The 21,871-nt window shown below is 44.0% G+C and overlaps 1 protein-coding gene across 2 annotated transcripts in view; it reads right to left on the bottom strand.

Moving 5' to 3' along the window:
• MKLN1 (muskelin 1) overlaps nt 1-21,871 on the bottom strand; it is a 92,025-nt gene that overhangs the window by 25,465 nt on the left and 44,689 nt on the right. For both annotated transcript variants that reach the window (XM_068276015.1, XM_068276014.1), the window contains exons 7-12: nt 13,039-13,116; nt 11,839-11,904; nt 7,272-7,384; nt 6,019-6,231; nt 5,658-5,879; nt 4,883-5,012 (exon numbers count right to left, since the gene is read on the bottom strand). In XM_068276015.1, coding sequence (XP_068132116.1) covers nt 4,883-5,012; nt 5,658-5,879; nt 6,019-6,231; nt 7,272-7,384; nt 11,839-11,904; nt 13,039-13,116 — 822 coding nt within the window. The remainder of the gene's footprint in view (nt 1-4,882; nt 5,013-5,657; nt 5,880-6,018; nt 6,232-7,271; nt 7,385-11,838; nt 11,905-13,038; nt 13,117-21,871) is intronic.

Below are 21,871 nucleotides of genomic sequence, written 5' to 3'. Positions count from 1 at the left end.
GTGTGTGTATCTGTGTGTGTGAGCCCCCTGCGTCCTGATGTCTGTATGTGTATCTGTGTGTGTGAGCCCCCTGCGTCCTGATGTCTGTGTGTGTATCTGTGTGTGTGAGCCCCCTGCGTCCTGATGTCTGTGTGTGTATCTGTGTGTGTGAGCCCCCTGCGGTCTGTGTGTGTATCTGTGTGTGTGAGCCCCCTGCGTCCTGATGTCTGTGTGTGTATCTGTGTGTGTGAGCCCCCTGCGTCCTGATGTCTGTGTGTGTATCTGTGTGTGTGAGCCCCCTGCGTCCTGATGTCTGTGTGTGTATCTGTGTGTGTGAGCCCCCTGCGTCCTGATGTCTGTGTGTGTATCTGTGTGTGTGAGCCCCCTGCGTCCTGATGTCTGTGTGTGTATCTGTGTGTGTGAGCCCCCTACGTCCTGATGTCTGTGTGTGTATCTGTGTGTGTGAGCCCCCTGCGGTCTGTGTGTGTATCTGTGTGTGTGAGCCCCCTGCGTCCTGTGTGTGTATCTGTGTGTGTGAGCCCCCTGCGTCCTGATGTCTGTGTGTGTATCTGTGTGTGTGTGAGCCCCCTGCGCCCTGATGTCTGTGTGTGTATCTGTGTGTGTGAGCCCCCTGCGTCCTGATGTCTGTGTGTGTATCTGTGTGTGTGAGCCCCCTGCGTCCTGATGTCTGTGTGTGTATCTGTGTGTGTGAGCCCCCTGCGTCCTGATGTCTGTGTGTGTATCTGTGTGTGTGAGCCCCCTGCGTCCTGATGTCTGTGTGTGTATCTGTGTGTGTGAGCCCCCTGCGTCCTGATGTCTGTGTGTGTATCTGTGTGTGTGAGCCCCCTGCGTCCTGATGTCTGTGTGTGTATCTGTGTGTGTGAGCCCCCTGCGTCCTGATGTCTGTGTGTGTATCTGTGTGTGTGAGCCCCCTGCGTCCTGATGTCTGTGTGTGTGTGAGCCCCCTGTGTCCTGATGTCTGTGTGTATCTGTGTGCCCTAACCCCCAATTCTTCCTAACACTAACCACCCCGCCTACTTTCTACATTACCTTGTGGGGTTTTATTTAATAAGAAAAAGGGGAGTGGTTTGAGGGGGTGTGGCCTGTGTTAAGGGGTGGGGTTTAGGGCACCAGAGCTTGAGTGCCTATAGGCTCCTGAGCTGTAAATCCGGCCCTGAGTATGGGCAATGGCAAAAAGTTTAGTTCAGCATTTTACATCAAGTTTAGCCTTTTTTTTGTCTCAGCAGTTAGTTATTTAGGTTGAGAAAGACATACATCCATTGAGTTCAGACAGAATACTTGTATGTTCACAAATCACTGTGCTGTACAGAACAACTGTAGTGAGAGGTATAAGGAGACTGCCATCTTTATTTACCTGACAGCCTCGCTGAGCCTTTGCCTACAATACTTTTAGCCATAGCCCCTGAACAAGCATGCAGCAGATCAGGTGTTTCTGACATTGTCAGATCTGACAAGATTAGCTGCATGCCTGTTTCTTGTCTGATTGAGACACTACTGCAGCCAAGTAGATAAGCAGGGCTGCCATGCAATGTGTATTGTTTATAAGGAAATAAATATGGCAGCCTTAATATTCTTCTCATTTCAGTTCCCCTTTAAACTAGCATGGCTTTTGCAAAGTCTTCGCTGGAGTTCTCACCACTCATGTCGCCTGCCCGTGTGATCAGCTTTAAGGCCTCTTGCACACTGCAAGTGATTCCGATTCAGATTCCGCTTTTTAATCAGTTTTTACATCCGATTCAGATTCCGATTTGCAGTGTGCAGGGAGCACACTGCAAATCGGAATCTGAATCGGATGTAAAAACTGATTAAAAAGCGGAATCTGAATCGGAATCACTTGCAGTGTGCAAGAGGCCTAAGTCAGCACTCCTCTGCAACTAGTGTCTGTGCAGCAACAGGAGTAACATACATTGCATGCAGGGATGGTGAATGGTGTCAGGTCATATATGTGATGATGGGGCTATGGCACTAAGGCCTCATTCACACAGGTGCTTTTCAGGGAATCCTTAGAGCTTTGCTGAACGCCAGCGAACAGAGAATCACTATGACAAAGTTGCCCTATGGTGGCATTCACACTACAGTTGCGATTTGTATAAAAATCACAAATGCACTGCATACAGCATTTTGTGAGCATTCGCAATGCGATTTTTGTTTCTTGAACAAGTTATCGTCCCACCCAGTAGCGCTCAGTGCGATGCTGACCTCTCCCCAGCCAGTGTGATTCCCCAGCCAGTATGACCCTCACTCTCCTTTCAGCGTTTCCTTACTTTCTGACCCACAGCACCCTGCGTAACCTTACTTCCCCACCCGGCTACTTTTTCATGCCACCCGGCTGGAAAATATTTCTGGGGAGAGCACTGACAGTGAGTACTAAAAATAGGATAGGCAAGCTAAGTAATTAATTTCTTAATGCTTGATTTTTTTTTACAGTTAAAGGGGCACTATGGTGAAAAATTATGTTTTATAGCCACTGTACTATGCCTAGCTGTTTGTAGAGCATAGTAGCTTACATGTAGTGAGGCACAGGGGCTTTTTTTTTAAACACTGACATCACCTTGTATACATTATCAGTCACGTCGGCAGAAGTACCTTTCCGACGCCACTTAGCCTGTTCCATGTAGTTGTAGGGAGGCAACTTTCCCTGTTGCTGTAACTGACGTTACAGTTTTCCCCTCTCTGCAGCGCTGGAAGGTTTGTTCTAAATTTCAACTGCACGATCGTGCAGTTATAGTGATCCCCCATGAGCCGTAAAGAGTAGCAGCTTATGTGCTGTGAGGGGAGTGGAACGCACCCTCCCTCTTACGTGAGACGCAACTGCATGTGAGGAGGACTGTGGAGGAACGCATCATCATTACTGATGACGCTGCCCGGCAAGGACCCCTGTAGCTGAAGCTGGCATGTGCTGCGCAGACAGAGCGGCAGCTTGCAGAGCAGACACAAGCGCTGTAGCTGTGTCCTGCTAATTGTACAGTAGTTGTGATTGTTTTTTTTTGTGGTGAATTTTTTTTTTTACCCAATCGTTTTTTCAGTATAATTTTTCTAAAGCAAATTGCAGGTAGTTATTCAGCCAGAGTAATAAAAAAAAAATGAATAACTACCTGCAATTTGCTTTAGAAAAAAAATACTGAAAAAACGATTGTGTAAAAAAAAAAAACTCACCACAAAAAAAACAACAATCACAACTACTGTACAATTAGCAGGACACAGCTACAGCGCTTGTGTCTGCTCTGCAAGCTGCCGCTCTGTCTGCGCAGCACATGCCAGCTTCAGCTACAGGGGTCCTTGCCGGGCAGCGTCATCAGTAATGATGCTGCATTCCTCCACAGTCCTCCTCACATGCAGTTGCGTCTCACGTAAGAGGGAGGGTGCGTTCCACTCCCCTCACAGCACATAAGCTGCTACTCTTTACGGCTCATGGGGGATCACTATAACTGCACGATCGTGCAGTTGAAATTTAGAACAAACCTTCCAGCGCTGCAGAGAGGGGAAAACTGTAACGTCAGTTACAGCAACAGGGAAAGTTGCCTCCCTACAACTACATGGAACAGGCTAAGTGGCGTCGGAAAGGTACTTCTGCCGACGTGACTGATAATGTATACAAGGTGATGTCAGTGTTTAAAAAAAAAAGCCCCTGTGCCTCACTACATGTAAGCCACTATGCTCTACAAACAGCTAGGCATAGTACAGTGGCTATAAAACATAATTTTTCGCCATAGTGCCCCTTTAATATAGTTTTATTCCATTTTTAAGCATTAAAACACCACCTTCAGTTAACACAGAGAAAGTCCAGTGTGATTCAGTCGTGTTGCTGAAAAAATAATAATAAACGTAGTGTTCTGCCCATTATCCAGGTCACTATATGCAAAAGGAAGCACCAGCTGCTTACAACGTGGACTGCACAACCAAGGAGAAGTCTTTGCAATGCACGGATGAGCGCATGTATTACATAACCTCAAATTCATACAGGAATACATTCATAGACAATGTTTGATAACAATGTGATGTACCAATGTCAGCTAGTGAGGTTCAAGATTAATTTGACATCAAGCAGATTAAAAAGGGGAGGGGGGGGGGGGGAGTGTAGTAAACATTTCTGGTCTATATCCACCAATTTATATTAGTATTCATGACACTTGCAAAGTAAAATTCCACTTTTATTAAGAAACTGTCAATCCCATCAGTTCAGCCTCACATGTTGCTGGGTTTAATGGTTCTTTCTGAGCATACAATCATTATACATGTCATCGACTAACACAAAGTACAGATTCCAAGCTAAAAAATAAAAAGTGTGTGTGTGTGTGTGTGTGTGTGTGTGTGTGTGTGTGTGTGTGTGTGTGTGTGTGTGTGTGTGTGTGGTGTGTGTGTGTGTGTGGTGTGTGTGTGTGTGTGGTGTGTGTGTGTGTGTGGTGTGTGTGTGGTGTGTGTGTGGTGTGTGTGTGGTGTGTGTGTGGTGTGTGTGTGGTGTGTGTGTGGTGTGGTGTGTGTGTGGTGTGTGTGTGGTGTGTGTGTGGTGTGTGTGTGTGTGGTGTGTGTGTGTGTGTGTGTGTGTTGTGTTGTGTGTGTGGTGGGGAGTGTTGTGTGTGTGTGTGTGTGGTGGGGTGTGTGGTATATAAAATGTATTTTCCATTTAAATTTGTATCCAGCTACTAATATCCAACAATGCCGGTAAGCATATATATATGTATGCAGTAAGTGCTTACTGGCAGTGTTGGATATTCGTAGCTGGATACAAATTGCAATGGAGAATACATTTTTAATATTACACTGCAAAAGCATTTATGCACCAGTGAAAGATGTTTATAGAAAATCTTTAGTAAGAGTGGAATTTCACATTTCTTGGGAGAAAGCCAAGTTTAAGTACAAGTACAGTGAAAATTTCATTTACCCATGCCAGAATCTTTCTTTGTGCCATCTGAGATAATTTCCACATGGTCACTATCAACATCATAGCTAAAAAAGTCATTCAAGTAGGTTTTCGATCTCTGTCCACCAAAAACATACAAGCAGCGATTTTTCTAGCAGGGGAGAAAGAAAAAAAAAAAAAAAAAAAAGTTACATGAAAAGATTGAGGGAAAAAAAAAAAGGACATTTGAAAATAATTCACAATTTAAAGTGTACCAGAGATGCTATAAAAGAAAGATTAGATACTTACCCGGGGCTAAGCACTGCCGAGTCCCTCACCGTCCTCCCGCGCGCCTCCGTTCAGCCGCAATCAGCCCCGGTAACTGGCTCAGTCGGGGTCTTCTGCGCATGCACAGAAGTCCCCGTCTGACACAGCTTAGCCAGTTACCGGGGCAGATTGCAGCTGAATGGACGCACGTGGGAGGACAGTGAGGGACTCAGCAGTGCTTATAGGGCTGGAAGAAGCCCCGGGTAAGTTTTAAATCTTTTTTTTTTATGGCATCTCAGGTTTCCTTTAAAGAAAAAACACACTTTTAACCCCAGATGTTACATCCTAGTATAGAGTTTATTTACCCTGTCTGACAAAGTCACCAGAAACCCTTAATGGCATTAAAATGTATGAAAAATTCCCCTGCATTTTTTGTACACGCCATAACGCCACCCATCTCATTCTTACTTCTTGTAATTTTTTTTTTTTTTGGGGGGGGGGGGGGGGAGGAAGATTAGTACCCCGTAACACAAATGTAGGATTTGCTTACAGAGTGGAAAAGCATGCAGTGCCCAATCCTTGATTGTATATCTTCAGGTCCAGCGTTACAAGAGTCTTCTCTGAGCAATTTCCACACCTGAGTCCGACAATCAAATGCAAAAAGTCCACTGAATTGGGGCTCACTGGCCCGGCTGTCATCTACATTACCAGTACAGGTCAGTATTCGGCCTCCAAATGTGTAGATCATGTGCTTCTCTGAATCCATGCACATCTAAAAATTCAGTAAGACAAAATCACGCTACAAAATACTACAAAAAAAAAAATGTCTAAGTTACAAATAAAGCCATTATTCATGATGTCAAACCCATCTATTTCTTATTAAAACTCAATTTCACATAACACATGCCTACCTGGTGATCAAACACAAGTTTTGGCCCACCATCAGCTGATGTATCTTCACTCAGTAATGTCCAGGTGTTAGTGTCAATGTCATACCGATAGAAGTCACTTTTCAGAGACTTGCTGTTTCTTACAGAAGAATCTAAGTACCTGCCCAGAGTATAGATCTGCCTCCGCTGAGTATCGATGCACATCTTGTGACAAGATCTGGCACTAGGGCCATTCTGAAACAAGAAAAAGTGTCACTTATGCAGCATAGACATTCATCAATGGAAAAAAACAAAAAAAAACAAAACACAAGTCTATCAAGTTCCAATTCAGCTTCACTGTTCTCTAATCCAGAGGAACAAAACGCTACACAGGTAACATGTTCTCACCAAGCAAATTATTATTATCGATTTATACAGCACCAGCATCTTCTGTGGCACTATAAAAATCAATAAAATGAAAGCATCGCCACCCTTTATCTAGTAATTAAAGCTGTGAGTGTTCTCTAGTGTATGGAAAGCGTGTGCGTGTGTGTGTACTTCCAGATTTTATTGTTTAAAAGCAATTTTTTTCACAAGCTTTTAGACCCTAAAAATCATACTGCTAGATAGATCTGTGGCAGCCCTGCACATTAGACAATTTCCATGGATCCAACTCAGGGTTACCACTCTGAGCTACAGATTTGTCCCGAGCCTGACTCGGGGTTACCGTTAAGTAGGTAAATACTTTCTGTGGTGAGATATGCCACATGTTAACCAGACCTACAGTGAAGAACTCCTATGTTAATAAGTGGTAGTAATTTCTTGTTGCCTTCATAGTTATGAATTGGTTAATTTTATGTTCCTTTCACAGTCTTGAGCCACCTTGAGGTGGAAAGGGAACTGGGGTGTGGAGGAGACAATCAACTTATCAGTACAGCTCTGGTAGGCAAACCCACTCAAACTCAGGTAAACAGGGCTGGAAGGCTAACCTTGACGTTGCCAACAGGTTGGTGCTGGACATCTCTGAGGAGTCAGCCAGTGACTAGAGGTCACATCAGTGGCTACTATTTCTGCTCTCACACACTACCCACTGCTTGAAAATAGAGCATTAAATAACCAATGCTTAAAGACAGAGCCATATGTGTTGGCAAAGGATCAGTTTTAATCCAGACTCTAGAAGAAAGCGGTTCTTGAAGGATGGATCGCTTTTAAAATTCAAAGCAGAATTGTGTATAACGTTGTCTGTAAAGTTGATGTTAAAGAGCTTACAGTTTTCATACAGTAAGATTGCTTACCTCTTTCTCTGTATCTCTAGATATACATATCCACTGATTCTCTCTGACACTGTATGCCCAGAAGTCTGCTAGATCCTGCGTTCCATCCCAGCCACCAAACAAATACACCATCTCTGTCAACAAAAACAGGTATTCTATAAAAAAAGAGACTGCAGGTCTATTAACACCACTGATGAACGCAAATGTAGCTTTCAAAATACTTCGGGCCCGTTTCCACTATCACGAATTCGCATGCGCCAGTACAAGTGGATGGGACTGTTTCCACTTGTCCGTTTTCCTGAACGTTTTTCTGTGCAGAAAAAATCTGCACGCTAGGGCCCTCAGAATTCGCCTGCGTGTGGAATGCAGGCGAATCGCACGCAATGTATTTAATAGGGAAATCGCATGCGTTTTTTGCCGCGAATTTGCATGCGATTTCGCATAGGTACCCATGTTAATTCACACAGGCAGTGACATGGTTAAAATCGCATCACCCTAACCTATGCGAAATCGCATGCGATATCGCGGCAAAAAACGCATGCGGAATCGCACCCGCATGCGATTTGCCTGCGGTGATTCGCCGGCGATTCCGCAATGCTATAGTGGAAACGGGCCCTTCAGATGGGGCAGATCTGCAAACACTACTGCAAGGAAAACTGCAGCAGACACAGAGCAGCTGCTCAAAGTGATCCATCAGGGCCCGTTTCCACTATCGCAAATCTGCATGTGTTTCCTGCATGCAGATTCGCACAGCCAATACAAGTGAATGGGTCTGATTCCACTTGTCAGTTTTCCTGAGCGTTTTTCTGTGCAGGATTTCACAGCACGGCAGAGCCCTCAGAATTCGCCTGCGTGTGGAATGCATGCGAATCGCCGCTAATGTATTTAATAGGGAAGTCGCCTGCGGCTTTGGTATGCGAATTTTCATGCGGATTCGCATGGAAATCAATGGAAAAGCACACCGGCACTGCCATGGTTAAATTCGCATACAGCGTCATCTATGCGAATTAGCATGAAAATTCGCATGCAACCGCATGGGAAATTCGCATCCGCATGCAAATTTTTACTGCGGCGATTCGCTCCGTATAAGTGGATACGGGCCCTCAGAATCCTTGATCTGGGCCATCTTCTTAGCTAAGCTCTGATCTGCATGCTTGGTCAGGATCTATGGCTATAGGTAATGGAGGCAGAGGATCAGCAGGACAGCCAGGCAATTTGCATTGTCTGAAAGGAAATGCCAGCCTCCATATCCCTCTCAATTTAGGTGTGGTTTAAGTTTATTTGCAATGAAAAACACAGTTTGGCTAAAACACTGGATGTGTGAAAAGTAATGTGGCCAGTTACTTACCTGAATCTTCTTCCTCTTCCCTTAAAGTGGATCCGAGATGAACCTTTACTCATTGCATAATTGTGTTCCTTTCCTATTGTTGATAGGGCATTCCTCAAGCCAAATACTTTTTTGTTTTAATACTCAAATTCCCTATAAACTAAAGAAGCCACGCCCACAGGTTTTCAGAGAGCCTTGGCACCTTCAGACAGCAGCAAGGGCTCATGGGAGCTCAATCTGGGCAGGAGATGGGGGAGGTATTACTAGCCAGAGATTTCAGAGGCAGAGGGGAGGCGGGGGGAATTAGGTTGTTTTTCTTGCTCAAGATGCAGATAAGCCTGCCTCTGTGTAATGTTTACAAACAACATGGCTGGTGCCATTGTATCACAGTAATAATCAATCATATTCTATTAAATCTGTTTGCAGCTAGATTTTCTGTGTAAATTACCTGTACTTTAGATCAGGGGTCCCCAACCTTTTTGAGCCCGGGGTCCACTATCCCGACCAAAATTTTCTCCGGGGCCCCCCTGGGGGCGGGGGGGGGTGAGTGGGTGTGGCTAGTGTTGGCGGCAGTTTCCACAGTATAGCAAGTACAGTTAGCCCAGTATAGCAAGTACAGTTACCACACTATAGCAAGTACAGTTAGCCTAGTATAGCAAGTATAGTTACCCCAGTATAGCAAGTACAGTTAGCCTAGTATAGCAAGTACAGTTAGCCTAGTATAGCAAGTATAATTACCCCAGTATAGCTAGTACAGTTACCACAGTATAGCAAGTACAGTTAGCCTAGTATAGCAAGTATAGCTACCCCAGTATAGCCAGTAGTTACCCCAGTATAGCAAGTACAGTTAGCCTAGTATAGCAAGTACAGTTACCACAGTATAGCAAGTACAGTTACCACAGTATAGCAAGTACAGTTAGCCCAGTATAGCAAGTACAGTTACCACACTATAGCAAGTACAGTTAGCCTAGTATAGCAAGTATAGCTACCCCAGTATAGCCAGTAGTTACCCCAGTATAGCAAGTACAGTTAGACTAGTATAGCAAGTACAGTTACCACAGTATTGCAAGTACAGTTACCCCAGTATAGCAAGTACAGTTACCCCAGTATAGCAAGTACAGTCAGCCCAGTATAGCAAGTACAGTTAGCCTAGTATAGCAACTATAATTACCCCAGTATAGCTAGTACAGTTACCACAGTATAGCAAGTATAGTTAGCCTAGTATAGCAAGTATAGCTACCCCAGTATAGCCAGTAGTTACCCCAGTATAGCAAGTACAGTTAGACTAGTATAGCAAGTATAGCTACCCCAGTATAGCAAGTACAGTTAGCCTAGTATAGCACGTATAGTTACCCCAGTATAGCTAGTACAGTTACCACAGTATAGCAAGTACAGTCAGCCCAGTATAGCAAGTACAGTTAGCCTAGTATAGCAAGTATAATTACCCCAGTATAGCTAGTACAGTTACCACAGTATAGCAAGTATAGTTAGCCCAGAATAGCAAGTATAGTTAGCCCAGAATAGCAAGTATAGTTAGCCCAGTATAGCAAGTATAGTTATCCCAGTATAGCAAGTATAGTTAGCCCAGAATAGCAAGTATAGTTAGCCCAGAATAGCAAGTATAGTTAGCCCAGTATCGCTGCCCCAGTGTCGCCAGTACAGTTGGCCCAGTGTAGCCTCTCCTCTCCCCCGCACAGCCCCCCGTGGCCGCCGCTCCTGTTACCTTACGAGCGGGCGGTCGCTTCCTTGAATCCCCCATAGCGCCTCTCCTCTTGCAGCACCTCGTATTACAGCAGCGCTTCCCGCGCGGCTGCTGTAAGGAAGGGTAGGAAATAGGGCAGCGGCTTCCTGTAGCGGCGATCGCTGTTACCATGGGAACGCTGCCCGCCTCCTTCCCTCCTTACAGCATGCGCACAGCAAGCGCTGCTGTAATACGAGATGCTTCAAAGAGGAGAGGGGCTATGGGGAATTTAAGGAAGAAAGCGGCCGCCCGCTCATAAGGTATCAGGAACGGCGGCCGCTGGGGGGAGAGGGAGAAAGGCCAGATCCGCCACGGCCCCCCAGAAATCTGCCCACGGACCCCCAGGGGGCCGCGGCCCCCAGGTTGGGGACCTCTGCTTTAGATAAGATATATAGACAAGTTACTTGTTATAGTTAGTTTTTCATCTCGGATCCGCTTTAAGTACTGTAGTCCTGGTCCCTTGCCGTCATTCCGCGTGGCTCAGTTAATCCGATGTTCCTCTCCGAAGGCTGAGTGCGTGGGGCAGTGCCAAATGCTTCTTCCATCATGCTCCCGTGCCCAGGAGCATTCTGAGCTTGTGCAGGAAGTGAAAATAAACTACTGCGCATGCACAGTACAGTCCCGACTACAGGAGCATGATTGTGGAGGCGAGCGGCCTGAGCCACATATGCGCAATGGTTGGCAACTTGCCAAAGCCGGGGGGTGGAGGCTGGAGGGGAGGAACAGACCAGCCTGGAATCTGTGCAAGGAATCAGGGGGACTTCAGGTGGGTGGAAGAAGCCTCAGGTAAGTAACTTGCCACATTACTTTTCACTTAAGAATCCCTTTAAAAAGTATCAAATCTATTCCACACAAAAAGATGTGTGATTAGTAATGTGTAGCACAATTATACGTCGGTGGCAGTGGAAAAAAAACAGAATTGCAAAATTTGTAATTTATGGGCCTCTATGTGGCTAAAAACAAAACATATTTAGTATCTATGCTAAGCAAGGATGTGGTGTATATAATACTCCACTTTATACTTTCTGTTCTGTCATGGGCATGAGGATGTCTACATCTTAGAAGACACCAATTTAATTGCTGCCCACATCTATACTGGTAATTAGCTGAATCTCCTACATAAGTTAAAGCATTACATTCGCCAAGTCAACATTTATGCTTTTGTAGAGGTATCCTTCAAAACATACAGTTATCCACAAAGTATGCAGTCATCATACAGGTTAAAGCAGGAGTCTGCGAACTATTTCAGCAAAAGAGCCAAATATCAGCTTTACAACAATGGACATTTCTTTTGAGACCTAAATAGTGTTCAAAGACTTTTGTCCATTGCCCTCATTCCCCTAGGTCCTTGTAATGAACTCCTTGAAAAATAGTTAACTTTGAATAGGGTCAGGTATTCCAGACGCCTCTGGTAATCATAATGTCGCAGAATTCTTCACTAAAATTGCAGAAATCAGTCATTTATAATTCCGAAAAATTCCTTACAAAATTGTCACTTCTGCTAGTCCAAATGTATTTACCAGATTGTACATCAATGACCATCTGATGTCCTCCCCTCATTCCTGGCCTGCTGTCTTCACCATCCCCTACAAAAATAAATAAATAATAATAATAATAATAAGTTGGCGAATCTAAACAGTTCCATAATAGCAGACCATATCTTAAAGGGAACCTTAACTGAGAGGGACATTTAAAAACAATACCAGTTGCTTGGCAGTCCTGCTGATGTCTTTGGCTGCAGTAGTGGCTGAATCACACACATGAAACAAGCATGCAGCTAATTCAGTCTGACTTCAGAGCACCTGATCTGCATGCATGTTCAGGGGCTGTGGCTAAAAGTATTAGAGACACAGGATTGGCAGGAGAGCTAGGCAACTGGTATTATTTTAAAAGGAAAAATCCATATCCTACTCAGTTTAGGTTCCCTTTAATGACATTACTTTAACGTATGAAAGTTTACTTTGAGGAAAAATTTCTCAGTCTAAAAAAAATAATACAAGTAGTACATAGCAACGTAGCAGCCTACACCACCTCTGGAGTTACTTTAGTTTATCGATTTCCTACATTTAAATGAACTGTAATGCAGCAACAGTCTGCCGTTTCAGGCTGGCACCTTCTGCAAAGAAGCCTAACTGGGCAAAACAACTCCAGAGGTGGTGTTCAATTGCTTCCACTATTGAATTTCCTGTGGTACCTGGAACAAGGACTGCACACCCCACCCTAGTATTGGGTAGACCAGTGAGTGTAATTCCTACATCCATACTTTAGTACATAGCAATGACATTTTATATGACTGTTAAACTAGAATACACTAAACATTTGAGTAAGAATGTAAATCCTAATGACATCAGTTAGAGTATCGTCACTTCACCTCTATCAAAATGAGCACACAAATGCTAGTTTAGAGGAAAGGTGGAGTTTGTTATTATGGTCATCACATGTAAGGACATCTGGAGGACAAGTGCATACATTGCAGTCAGACAATCCCTTGCAAGAAAACGATTACTTGCATCATTAAAAACTTTTCACACTCCTGTCAGATGATGCTAGTACATTTTCACACACATAAGCTCTTTTTATTATAGGCTTTGAATAATATACATAAGTAGAAATGCAGGTTACAAATTACAACATCCAACAGCCTAACATGAAGCATTTACACATAAAAAGATAAATACAGAAACTAACACAGGGCAACAGTACACAAATGGGAAAAATACCTTTACTGCTCTTGGGAATTATCTGATTCCATTGTGGCTTATATTCTTGTTGGCTGATGTACTGACTGAAAAGACCATCTGAAAGAATAATCACAACACGGTCTCATGCATTACGTAATAAGCATGCAATGCTTAGGAATTAGAACATAATGCAAATCAACAAGTGAAGAGGAAAAAAAAAGGACTGAGCTCAGAAGCTTCAATAAACAGAACTATAGCTATAAAACAAGTATGTTCATACATACCTATACCAGAGAATTGTAAAAGGAAAATCTGTCTATGGTCTGCAATGAACTACATCTCAAAGACGACAGTAGGTCATGCAGCAGACAACGATCCCAAACGCCTATGCTGTTCTACCGGGTAAAAGGTAGAGGAATAAAGTAAATGCTCTGGAATGGCAAAGTCCTGACCCTAAGTCTGGTTTCACACTGGAAACCAGTGTTGAGATCGCTGCGGTGTGGTGAGCATATCGCACCACTAAAAATGGCCTTCAGGGATTATAGCGTTAATCTTTCTGGCTGCAGGCCAAACGGGAATTGAGTGAGAAAAAAAGCGGGAAATATTGAAGAAAAAATTACGCTTACCCACATGCGTGCCTCAATGCAACTGCTAACAATAAAAAAAGAAAGAAAGAAAAAAAAAAAAAAAAAACTGTGTCACTACAGACTTACACAAATTCCGTCCGCCACATGTTGCCCGTCAACTTGCTCTTGTGGCAAATCGGGCACTTCCAGCACATCGCATCAGGTATGAAATGCCCCATAGACTTTCAATGGCATAGCGTTACCCTGCGGCAAAAAAAGGTCAGTGTTCTCTTCGGAGCCTAAAAGCCAGGCGCTCTGCCTGGGTAAAAGTGGCAGCTGCCCGGCTGGCGATTAGCCCCCATCCACAGCAGAATTGCTGCATCTTATATGAAGAGAACTGCATCTCCCCTTGTCTGTCCCAAGGAGATAATACAGTGATATGAAAAACTATTTGCCCCCTTCCTGATTTCTTATTCTTTTGCATGTTTGTCACACTTAAATGTTTCTGCTCATCAAAAACCGTTAACTATTAGTCAAAGATAACATAATTGAACACAAAATGCAGTTTTAAATGATGGTTTTTATTATTTAGTGAGAAAAAACAAACAAAACAAAAAAAAACAACCTCAAAACCTACATGGAGCTGTGTGAAAAAGAAATTGCCCCCTGAAATAACTGGTTGGGCCACCCTTAGCAGCAATAACTGCAATCAAGCGTTTGCGATAACTTGCAACGAGTCTTTTACAGTGCTCTGGAGGAATTTTGGCCCACTCATCTTTGCAGAATTGTTGTAATTCAGCTTTATTTGAGGGTTTTCTAGCATGAACAGTCTTTTTATGTTCATGCCACAACATCTCAATATGATTCAGGTCAGGACTTTGACTAGGACACTTCAAAGTCTTCATTTTGTTTTTCTTCAGCCATTCAGAGGTGCATTTGCTGGTGTGTTTTGGGTCATTGTCCTGCTGCAGCACCCAAGATCGCTTCAGCTTGAGTTGACCAACAGATGGCCGGACATTCTCCTTCAGGATATTTTGGTAGACAGTAGAATTCATGGTTCCATCTATCACAGCAAGCCTTCCAGGTCCTGAAGTAGCAAAACAACCCCAGACCATCACACTACCACTATATTTTACTGTTAGTATGATGTACTTTTGCTGAAATGCTGTGTTACTTCTACGCCAGATGTAACGGGACACGCACCTTCCAAAAAGTTCGACTTTTGTCTCGTCAGTCCACAAAATATTTTCCCAAAAATCTTGGCAATCATTGAGATTTTTTTTGCAAAATTGAGACGAGCCTTAATGTTCTTTTTGCTTAAAAGTGGTTTGCGCCTTGGATATCTGCCATGCAGGCCGTTTTTGCCCAGTCTCTTTCTTATGGTTGAGTCGTGAACACTGACCTTAATTGAAGCAAGTGAGGCCTGCAGTTCTTTAGATGTTGTCCTGGGGTCTTTTGTGGCCTCTCGGATGAGTTTTCTCTGCGCTCTTGGGGTAATTTTGGTTGGCCGGCCACTCCTGGGAAGGTTAATCACTGTTCCATGTTTTTGCCATTTGTGGATAATGGCTCTCACTGTGGTTCGCTGGAGTCCCAAAGCTTTAGAAATGGCTTTATAACCTTTACCAGACTGATAGATCTCAATTACTCTTGTTCTCAATTGTTCCTGAATTTCTTTGGATCTTGGCATGATGTCTAGCTTTTGAGGTGCTTTCGGTCTACTTCTCTGTGTCAGATAGCTCCTATTTAATTGATTTATTGATTGAAACAGGTGTGGTAGTAATCAGGCCTGGGGGTGACTACAGAAATTGAACTCAGGAGTGATAAACTACAGTTCAGTTATTTTTTAACAAGGGGGGCAATCACTTTCTCACACAGGGCCATGTAGATTTGGAGTTTTTTTTTCTCACTAAATAATAAAAACCATCATTTAAAACTGCATTTTGTGTTCAATTATGTTATCTTTGACTAATAGTTAACGGTTTTTGATGAGCAGAAACATTTAAGTGTGACAAACATGCAAAAGAATAAGAAATCAGGAAGGGGGCAAATAGTTTTTCACATCACTGTAGCTGCACAAGGAGCCAGCCGCCTCTCCCTGCACACTGGGCTCCCCTCTCAGCAGCAAGCACTTTCAGAGCTCCGGGAAAGCTGTTGCATGCGGCCCTGCATCTCTTCCTGCAGCAGCTGTCTCCCTGCGTCTGTCCCGGGGAGACATTAATAGCTGCACACGGAGCCAGCCTCCTCTCCCTGCACACCTTGCTCCCCTAGCAGTCATAGGACCCTCAGACATTAAACGCTTTGAGAGCCCCGGGAAAAGCTGCAGCTTGTGTGCGCTGCATCACTTCAGCCTGGGGAAGCTGCCGTTTACTTGTCCGGCCTATACCTGTGTGCTGACCGGGCAGAAACGGAGCAAACACCAGGTACCCATGCATCCATGTGCTCATAGTAATTTTTTCTGGTGCCTCCATTTGTTTTTTTTTCCCTTGCGCCCACTACGTGCAGACAATATTTTTTTTTTATCTTGGGCATCTAACAAGTCCAAATGTCCTGCTGTAGCCACTAATCACAGCTTTCAGCCCAAACTCCACAACTAAATTTGCCACTTCGGTGTGACCCTCCCTTACCACCCAGCAGGACCTTAGGGCCCTTTTCCATTAGCTGCGATCCGCTTCAGAAAGCAGATCACAGCCGCTATGCTAATCTCCATGAGCACCAAGACAACCTGTAAATTGCGGTGCTCATTTCCCAGTAGTGTGCATTTTTTCCCCCAAATCACAATCATCGGGCGTTTGTGCTTCATTCCTGGCAGCTACATGACACAATCACGGGTAGTGGAAATTGTAGGTTGCGATTCCTAGTGGAAAAGGGCCCTTACTGGATGGTGGATGGTGTAATGGTTAAGGGCTCTGCCTCTGATACAGGAGACCAGGGATCGAATCTCGGCTCTGCCTGTTCAGTAAGCCAGCACCTATTCAGTAGGAGACCTTAGGCAAGTCTCCCTAACACTGCTACTGCCTATAGAGCGCGCCCTAGTGGCTGCTGCTCTGGCGCTTTGAGTCCGCCAGGAGAAAAGCGCGATATAAATGTTATTTGTCTTGTCTTGTCTACTTCCCCAGCTACTTTTTCATGCCACCCAGCAGGAAAAAATTTCTGGGGAGAACACTAAAGGGTAACGCAATGCGCCAGTGTAAAAGGGGCCTAAAGGGAACCAGAAGTGAGAGGCATATGGTGGCTGCTATACTTCTCTCCTTTAAGGCTACTTTCACACATGGTGCGTGATTCTCTAAATCGTGATAACTCATATCATGGCAATTTTCACCTGCGTTTTTGCGCAATCGCGAATTTGTGCACGAAAACGGACGCATTTTTCCGAGAAAATTCACGATCGCGCGCAAACGTGAACGAAAATGGCCGTGATAAGAGTTATCACGGTTTAGTGAGTCAAGCCAATGGTGTGGCGCAATTGCCCTGTGGCATGAGAGCCCAAGGCATTAAACTAGCACCGTACCATGTCCCATTTCTCAAACCCTGCAGCAGACCGCGCTGATGGTGATTCGCATAGTTCCGCGCACCGCTCAGTGATGCGCCCCCTAATAGACAGGAAGTATGTCACTGAAGTTGACACTCTGCGCCTGTTCATTGCACCGCTTTCACACATACTGTATTGCCATTAACCTGCATTGCTGCATAATCTTTGCAGCAGGCAAGGATCATGTGGCACCGCACTACAGCGTTTATGCCAACCTTGCATCGACTTAGCTACTTCCATTGCTCCGTGTCACCATAGTGTATAAGCCCCCATAAACTTAGAGCTGCAGCTGTTCTGCATAAAATAATGGGTTAAAATTCCTCCAAGTCCATGGGCAGGCCAGATCAACAGTTAGAGTGGGTCCACACTAGACCCGGTTGAAGGACGGACACTGCAGTCCGGATCAGGGGAAGTACCCACCGTACTGCAAACTGATGAAAGTGCATCAGTTTTGCATCAGTTTCCGTTCAGGTTTTTCCCTGACAGAAAACGTCTCCATCATTAGGAAGGAGTGGGAGGATTTTTTTGGGCCAATCATAAAGCTCAGGCTATCCGTTTTAACATCCGTTTTTTGCCTGTGGAGCTGGAGATGCGTTTTCTCATTACTTTCACTACCCCTGCGTGTATCCGTGGTCCTGATCTGTTGCGTGAAAATGCAGCAGATCCGGACCTTCCATTCAGGTTTTGAAAACGGATCCCCGCAAACGCAGACGGATCCGTTTTTTTACTTGGGTGAGGCTGGCTGCTATTTTCAACATTAGTATCCGGGACTCCGTTTTTCATCAGGTTTGAAAAACGCAGCCACGGATACGTTTCCGGACCTAGTGTGGACTGGCTCTTACTGCAACTATTAACCACTTGAGGACCATGGGCTTTACCCCCCTTAAGAACCGGCCACTTTTTTTCCATTCAGACCACTGCAGCTTTCACGGTTTATTACTCGCTCATACAACCTACCACCTAAATGAATTTTGGCTCCTTTTCTTGTCACTAATAAAGCTTTCTTTTGGTGCTATTTGATCGCTCCTGCGATTTTTACTTTTTATTATATTCATCAAAAAAGACATGAATTTTGGCAAAAAAATGATTTTTTTAACTTTCTGTGCTGACATTTTTCAAATAAAGTAAAATTTCTGTATACATGCAGCGCTAAAAATGTGGACAAACATGTTTTTGATAAAAAAAAAAAAAAAACCCATTCAGTGTATATAAATATTGGTTTGGGTAAAAAAGTTATAGCGTTTACAAACTATGGCTCAAAAAGTGAATTTTCCCATTTTCAAGCATCTATGACTTTTCTGACCACCTGACATGTTTCAGGAGGGGCTAGAATTCCAGGATAGTATAAATACCCACCAAATGACCCCATTTTGGAAAGAAGACATCCCAAAGTATTCACTGAGAGGCATAGTGAGTTCATAGAAGATATTAATTTTTGTCACAAGTAAGTGGAAAATGACACTTTGTGACAAAAAAAAAAAAAAAAAGTTTCTATTTCTTCTAACTTGCGACAAAAAAAAATGAAATCTGCCACGGACTCACCATGCCCCTCTCTGAATACCTTGAAGTGTCTACTTTCCAAAATGGGGTCATTTGTGGGGTGTGTTTACTGTCCTCGCATTTTGGGGGGTGCTAATTTGTAAGCACCCCTGTAAAGCCTAAAGGTGCTCATTGGACTTTGGGCCCCTTAGCGCAGTTAGGCTGCAAAAAAGTGCCACACATGTGGTATTGCCGTACTCAGGAGAAGTAGTATAATGTGTTTTGGGGTGTATTTTTACACATACCGATGCTGGGTGGGAGAAATATCTCTGTAAATGACAATTTTTTAATTTTTTTTACACACAATTGTTCATTTACAGAGATCTTTCTCCCACTCAGCATGGGTATGTGTAAAAATACACCCCAAAACACATTATACTACTTCTCCTGAGTACGGCGATACCACATGTGTGGCACTTTTTTGCACCCTAACTGCGCTAAGGGGCCCAAAGTCCAATGAGTACCTTTAGGATTTCACAGGTCATTTTGAGAAATTTCGTTTCAAGACTACTCCTCACGGTTTAGGGCCCCTAAAATGCCAGGACAGTATAGGAACCCCACAAATGACCCCATTTTAGAAAGAAGACATCCCAAGGTATTCCGTTAGTAGTACGGTGAGTTCATAGAAGATTTTATTTTTTGTGACAAGTTAGCGGAAAATTACACTTTGTGAAAAAAACCAATAAAAATCAATTTCTGCTAACTTGTGACAAAAATTAAAATCTTCTATGAACTCATCGTACTACTAACAGAATACCTTGGGGTGTCTTCTTTCTAAAATGGAGTCATTTGTGGGGTTCCTATACTGTCCTGGCATTTTAGGGGCCCTAAACCGTGAGGAGTAGTCTTGAAACAAAATTTCTCAAAATGACCTGTGAAATCCTAAAGGTACTCATTGGACTTTGGGCCCCTTAGCGCAGTTAGGGTGCAAAAAAGTGCCACACATGTGGTATCGCCGTACTCGGGAGAAGTAGTACAATGTGTTTTGGGGTGTATTTTTACACATACCCATGCTGGGTGGGAGAAATAACTCTGTAAATGGACAATTGTGTGTAAAAAAAAAAAAATCAAAAAAGATTGTCATTTACAGAGGTATTTCTCCCACCCAGCATGGGTATGTGTAAAAATACACCCCAAAACACATTATTCTACTTCTCCAGAGTACGGCAATACCACATGATTGGCACTTTTTTGCAGCCTAACTGAGCTAAGGGGCCCAAAGTCCAATGAGTACCTTTAGGATTTCACAGGTCATTTTTGTTTCAAGAGTACTCCTCACGGTTTAGGGCCCCTAAAATGCCAGGGCAGTATAGGAACCCCACTAATGATCCCATTTTAGAAAGAAGACACCCCAAGGTATTCCGTTAGGAGTATGGTGAGTTCATAGAAGTTTTTATTTTTTTGTCACAAGTTAGCGGAAATTGATTTTAATTGTTATTTTTTTCACAAAGTGTCATTTTCCGCTAACTTGTGACAAAAAATAAAATCTTCTATGAACTTACCATACTCCTAACGGAATACCTTTGGGTGTCTTCTTTCTAGAATGGGGTCATTTGTGGGGTTCCTATACTGCCCTGGCATTTTAGGGGCCCTAAACCATGAGTAGTAGTCTTGAAAGCAAATATCGCAAAATGACCTGTGAAATCCTAAAGGTACTCATTGGACTTTGGGTCCCTTAGCGTACTTAGGGTGTAAAAAAGTGTCACACATGTGGTATCGCCGTACTCAAGAGAAGTAGTATAATGTGTTTTGGGGTGCATTTTTATACATACCCATGCTGGGTGGGAGAAATATTTCTGTAAATGACAATTGTTTGATTTTTTTTTACACACAATTGTCCATTTACAGAGAGATTTCTCCCACCCAGCATGGGTATGTGTAAAAATACACCCCAAAACACATTATACTACTTCTCTTGAGTACGGCGATACCACATGTGACACTTTTGCAGCCTAGGTGCGCTAAGGGGCCCAACGTCCTAATCACAGGTCATTTTGAGGCATTTGCTTTCTAGACTACTCCTCATGGTTTAGGGCCCCTAAAATGCAAGGGCAGTATAGGAACCCCACAAGTGACCCCATTTTAGAAAGAAGACACCCCAAGGTATTCCGTTACGTGTATGGAGAGTTCATAGAAGATTTAATTTTTTTGTCACAAGTTAGTGAAAAATGACACTTTGTGAAAAAAAAAAAAAAATCAATTTCCGCTAACTTTTGACAAAAAATAAAATCTTCTATGAACTCGTCATACACCTAACAGAATACATTGGGATGTCTTTTTTCTAAAATGGGGTCAGTTTGTGGGGTTCCTATACCGCCCTGGCATTTTACGGGCCCAAAACCGTGAGTAGTCTGGAAACCAAATGTCTAAAAATGACTGTTCAGGGGTATAAGCATCTGCAAATTTTGATGACAGGTGATCTATGAGGGGGCGAATTTTGTGGTACCGGTCATATGCAGGGTGGCCTTTTAGATGACAGATTGTATTGGGCCTGATCTGATGGATAGGAGTGCTAGGGGGGTGACAGGAGGTGATTGATGGGTGTCTCAGGGGGTGGTTAGAGGGGAAAATAGATGCAATCAATGCACTGGGGAGGTGATCGGAAGGGGGTCTGAGGGGGATCTAAGGGTTTGGCCGAGTGATCAGGAGCCCACACGGGGCAAATTAGGGCCTGATCTGATGGGTAGGTGTGCTAGGGGGTGACAGGAGGTGATTGATGGGTGTCTCAAGGTGTGATTAGTGGGGGGAATAGATGCAAGCAATGCACTGGCAAGGTGATCAGGGCTGGAGCCTGAGGGCATTCTGAGGGTGTGGGCTGGTGATTAAGTGCCCTAGGGGCAGATAGGGGTCTAATCTGATAGGTAGCAGTGACAGGGGGTGATTGATGGGTAATTAGTGGGTGTTTAGGGTAAAGAACAGATGTAAACACTGCACTTGGGAGGTGATCTGATGTCGGATCTGTGGGCGATCTATTGGTGTGGGTGGGTGATCAGATTGCCCGCAAGGGGCAGGTTAGGGGCTGATTGATGGGTGGCAGTGACAGGGGGTGATTGATGGGTGATTGACAGGTGATCAGGGGGATAGATGCATACAGTACACAGGGGGAGGGGTTGGGGTGATCAGAGGGGGGGGTGATCAGAGGGGGGCGGGGGGGGGGAATAAAAAAAAATAGCGTTTACAGATAGTGACAGGGAGTGATTGATGGGCGATTAGGGGGGTGATTGGGTGCAAACAGGGG

This window comes from Hyperolius riggenbachi, chromosome 3, assembly GCF_040937935.1.
Source record: "Hyperolius riggenbachi isolate aHypRig1 chromosome 3, aHypRig1.pri, whole genome shotgun sequence".
Taxonomy (NCBI): Eukaryota; Metazoa; Chordata; class Amphibia; order Anura; family Hyperoliidae; genus Hyperolius; species Hyperolius riggenbachi.
Note: the sequence above shows the minus strand (reverse complement) of the source record. Positions and strands in the feature narration are given on the sequence as shown.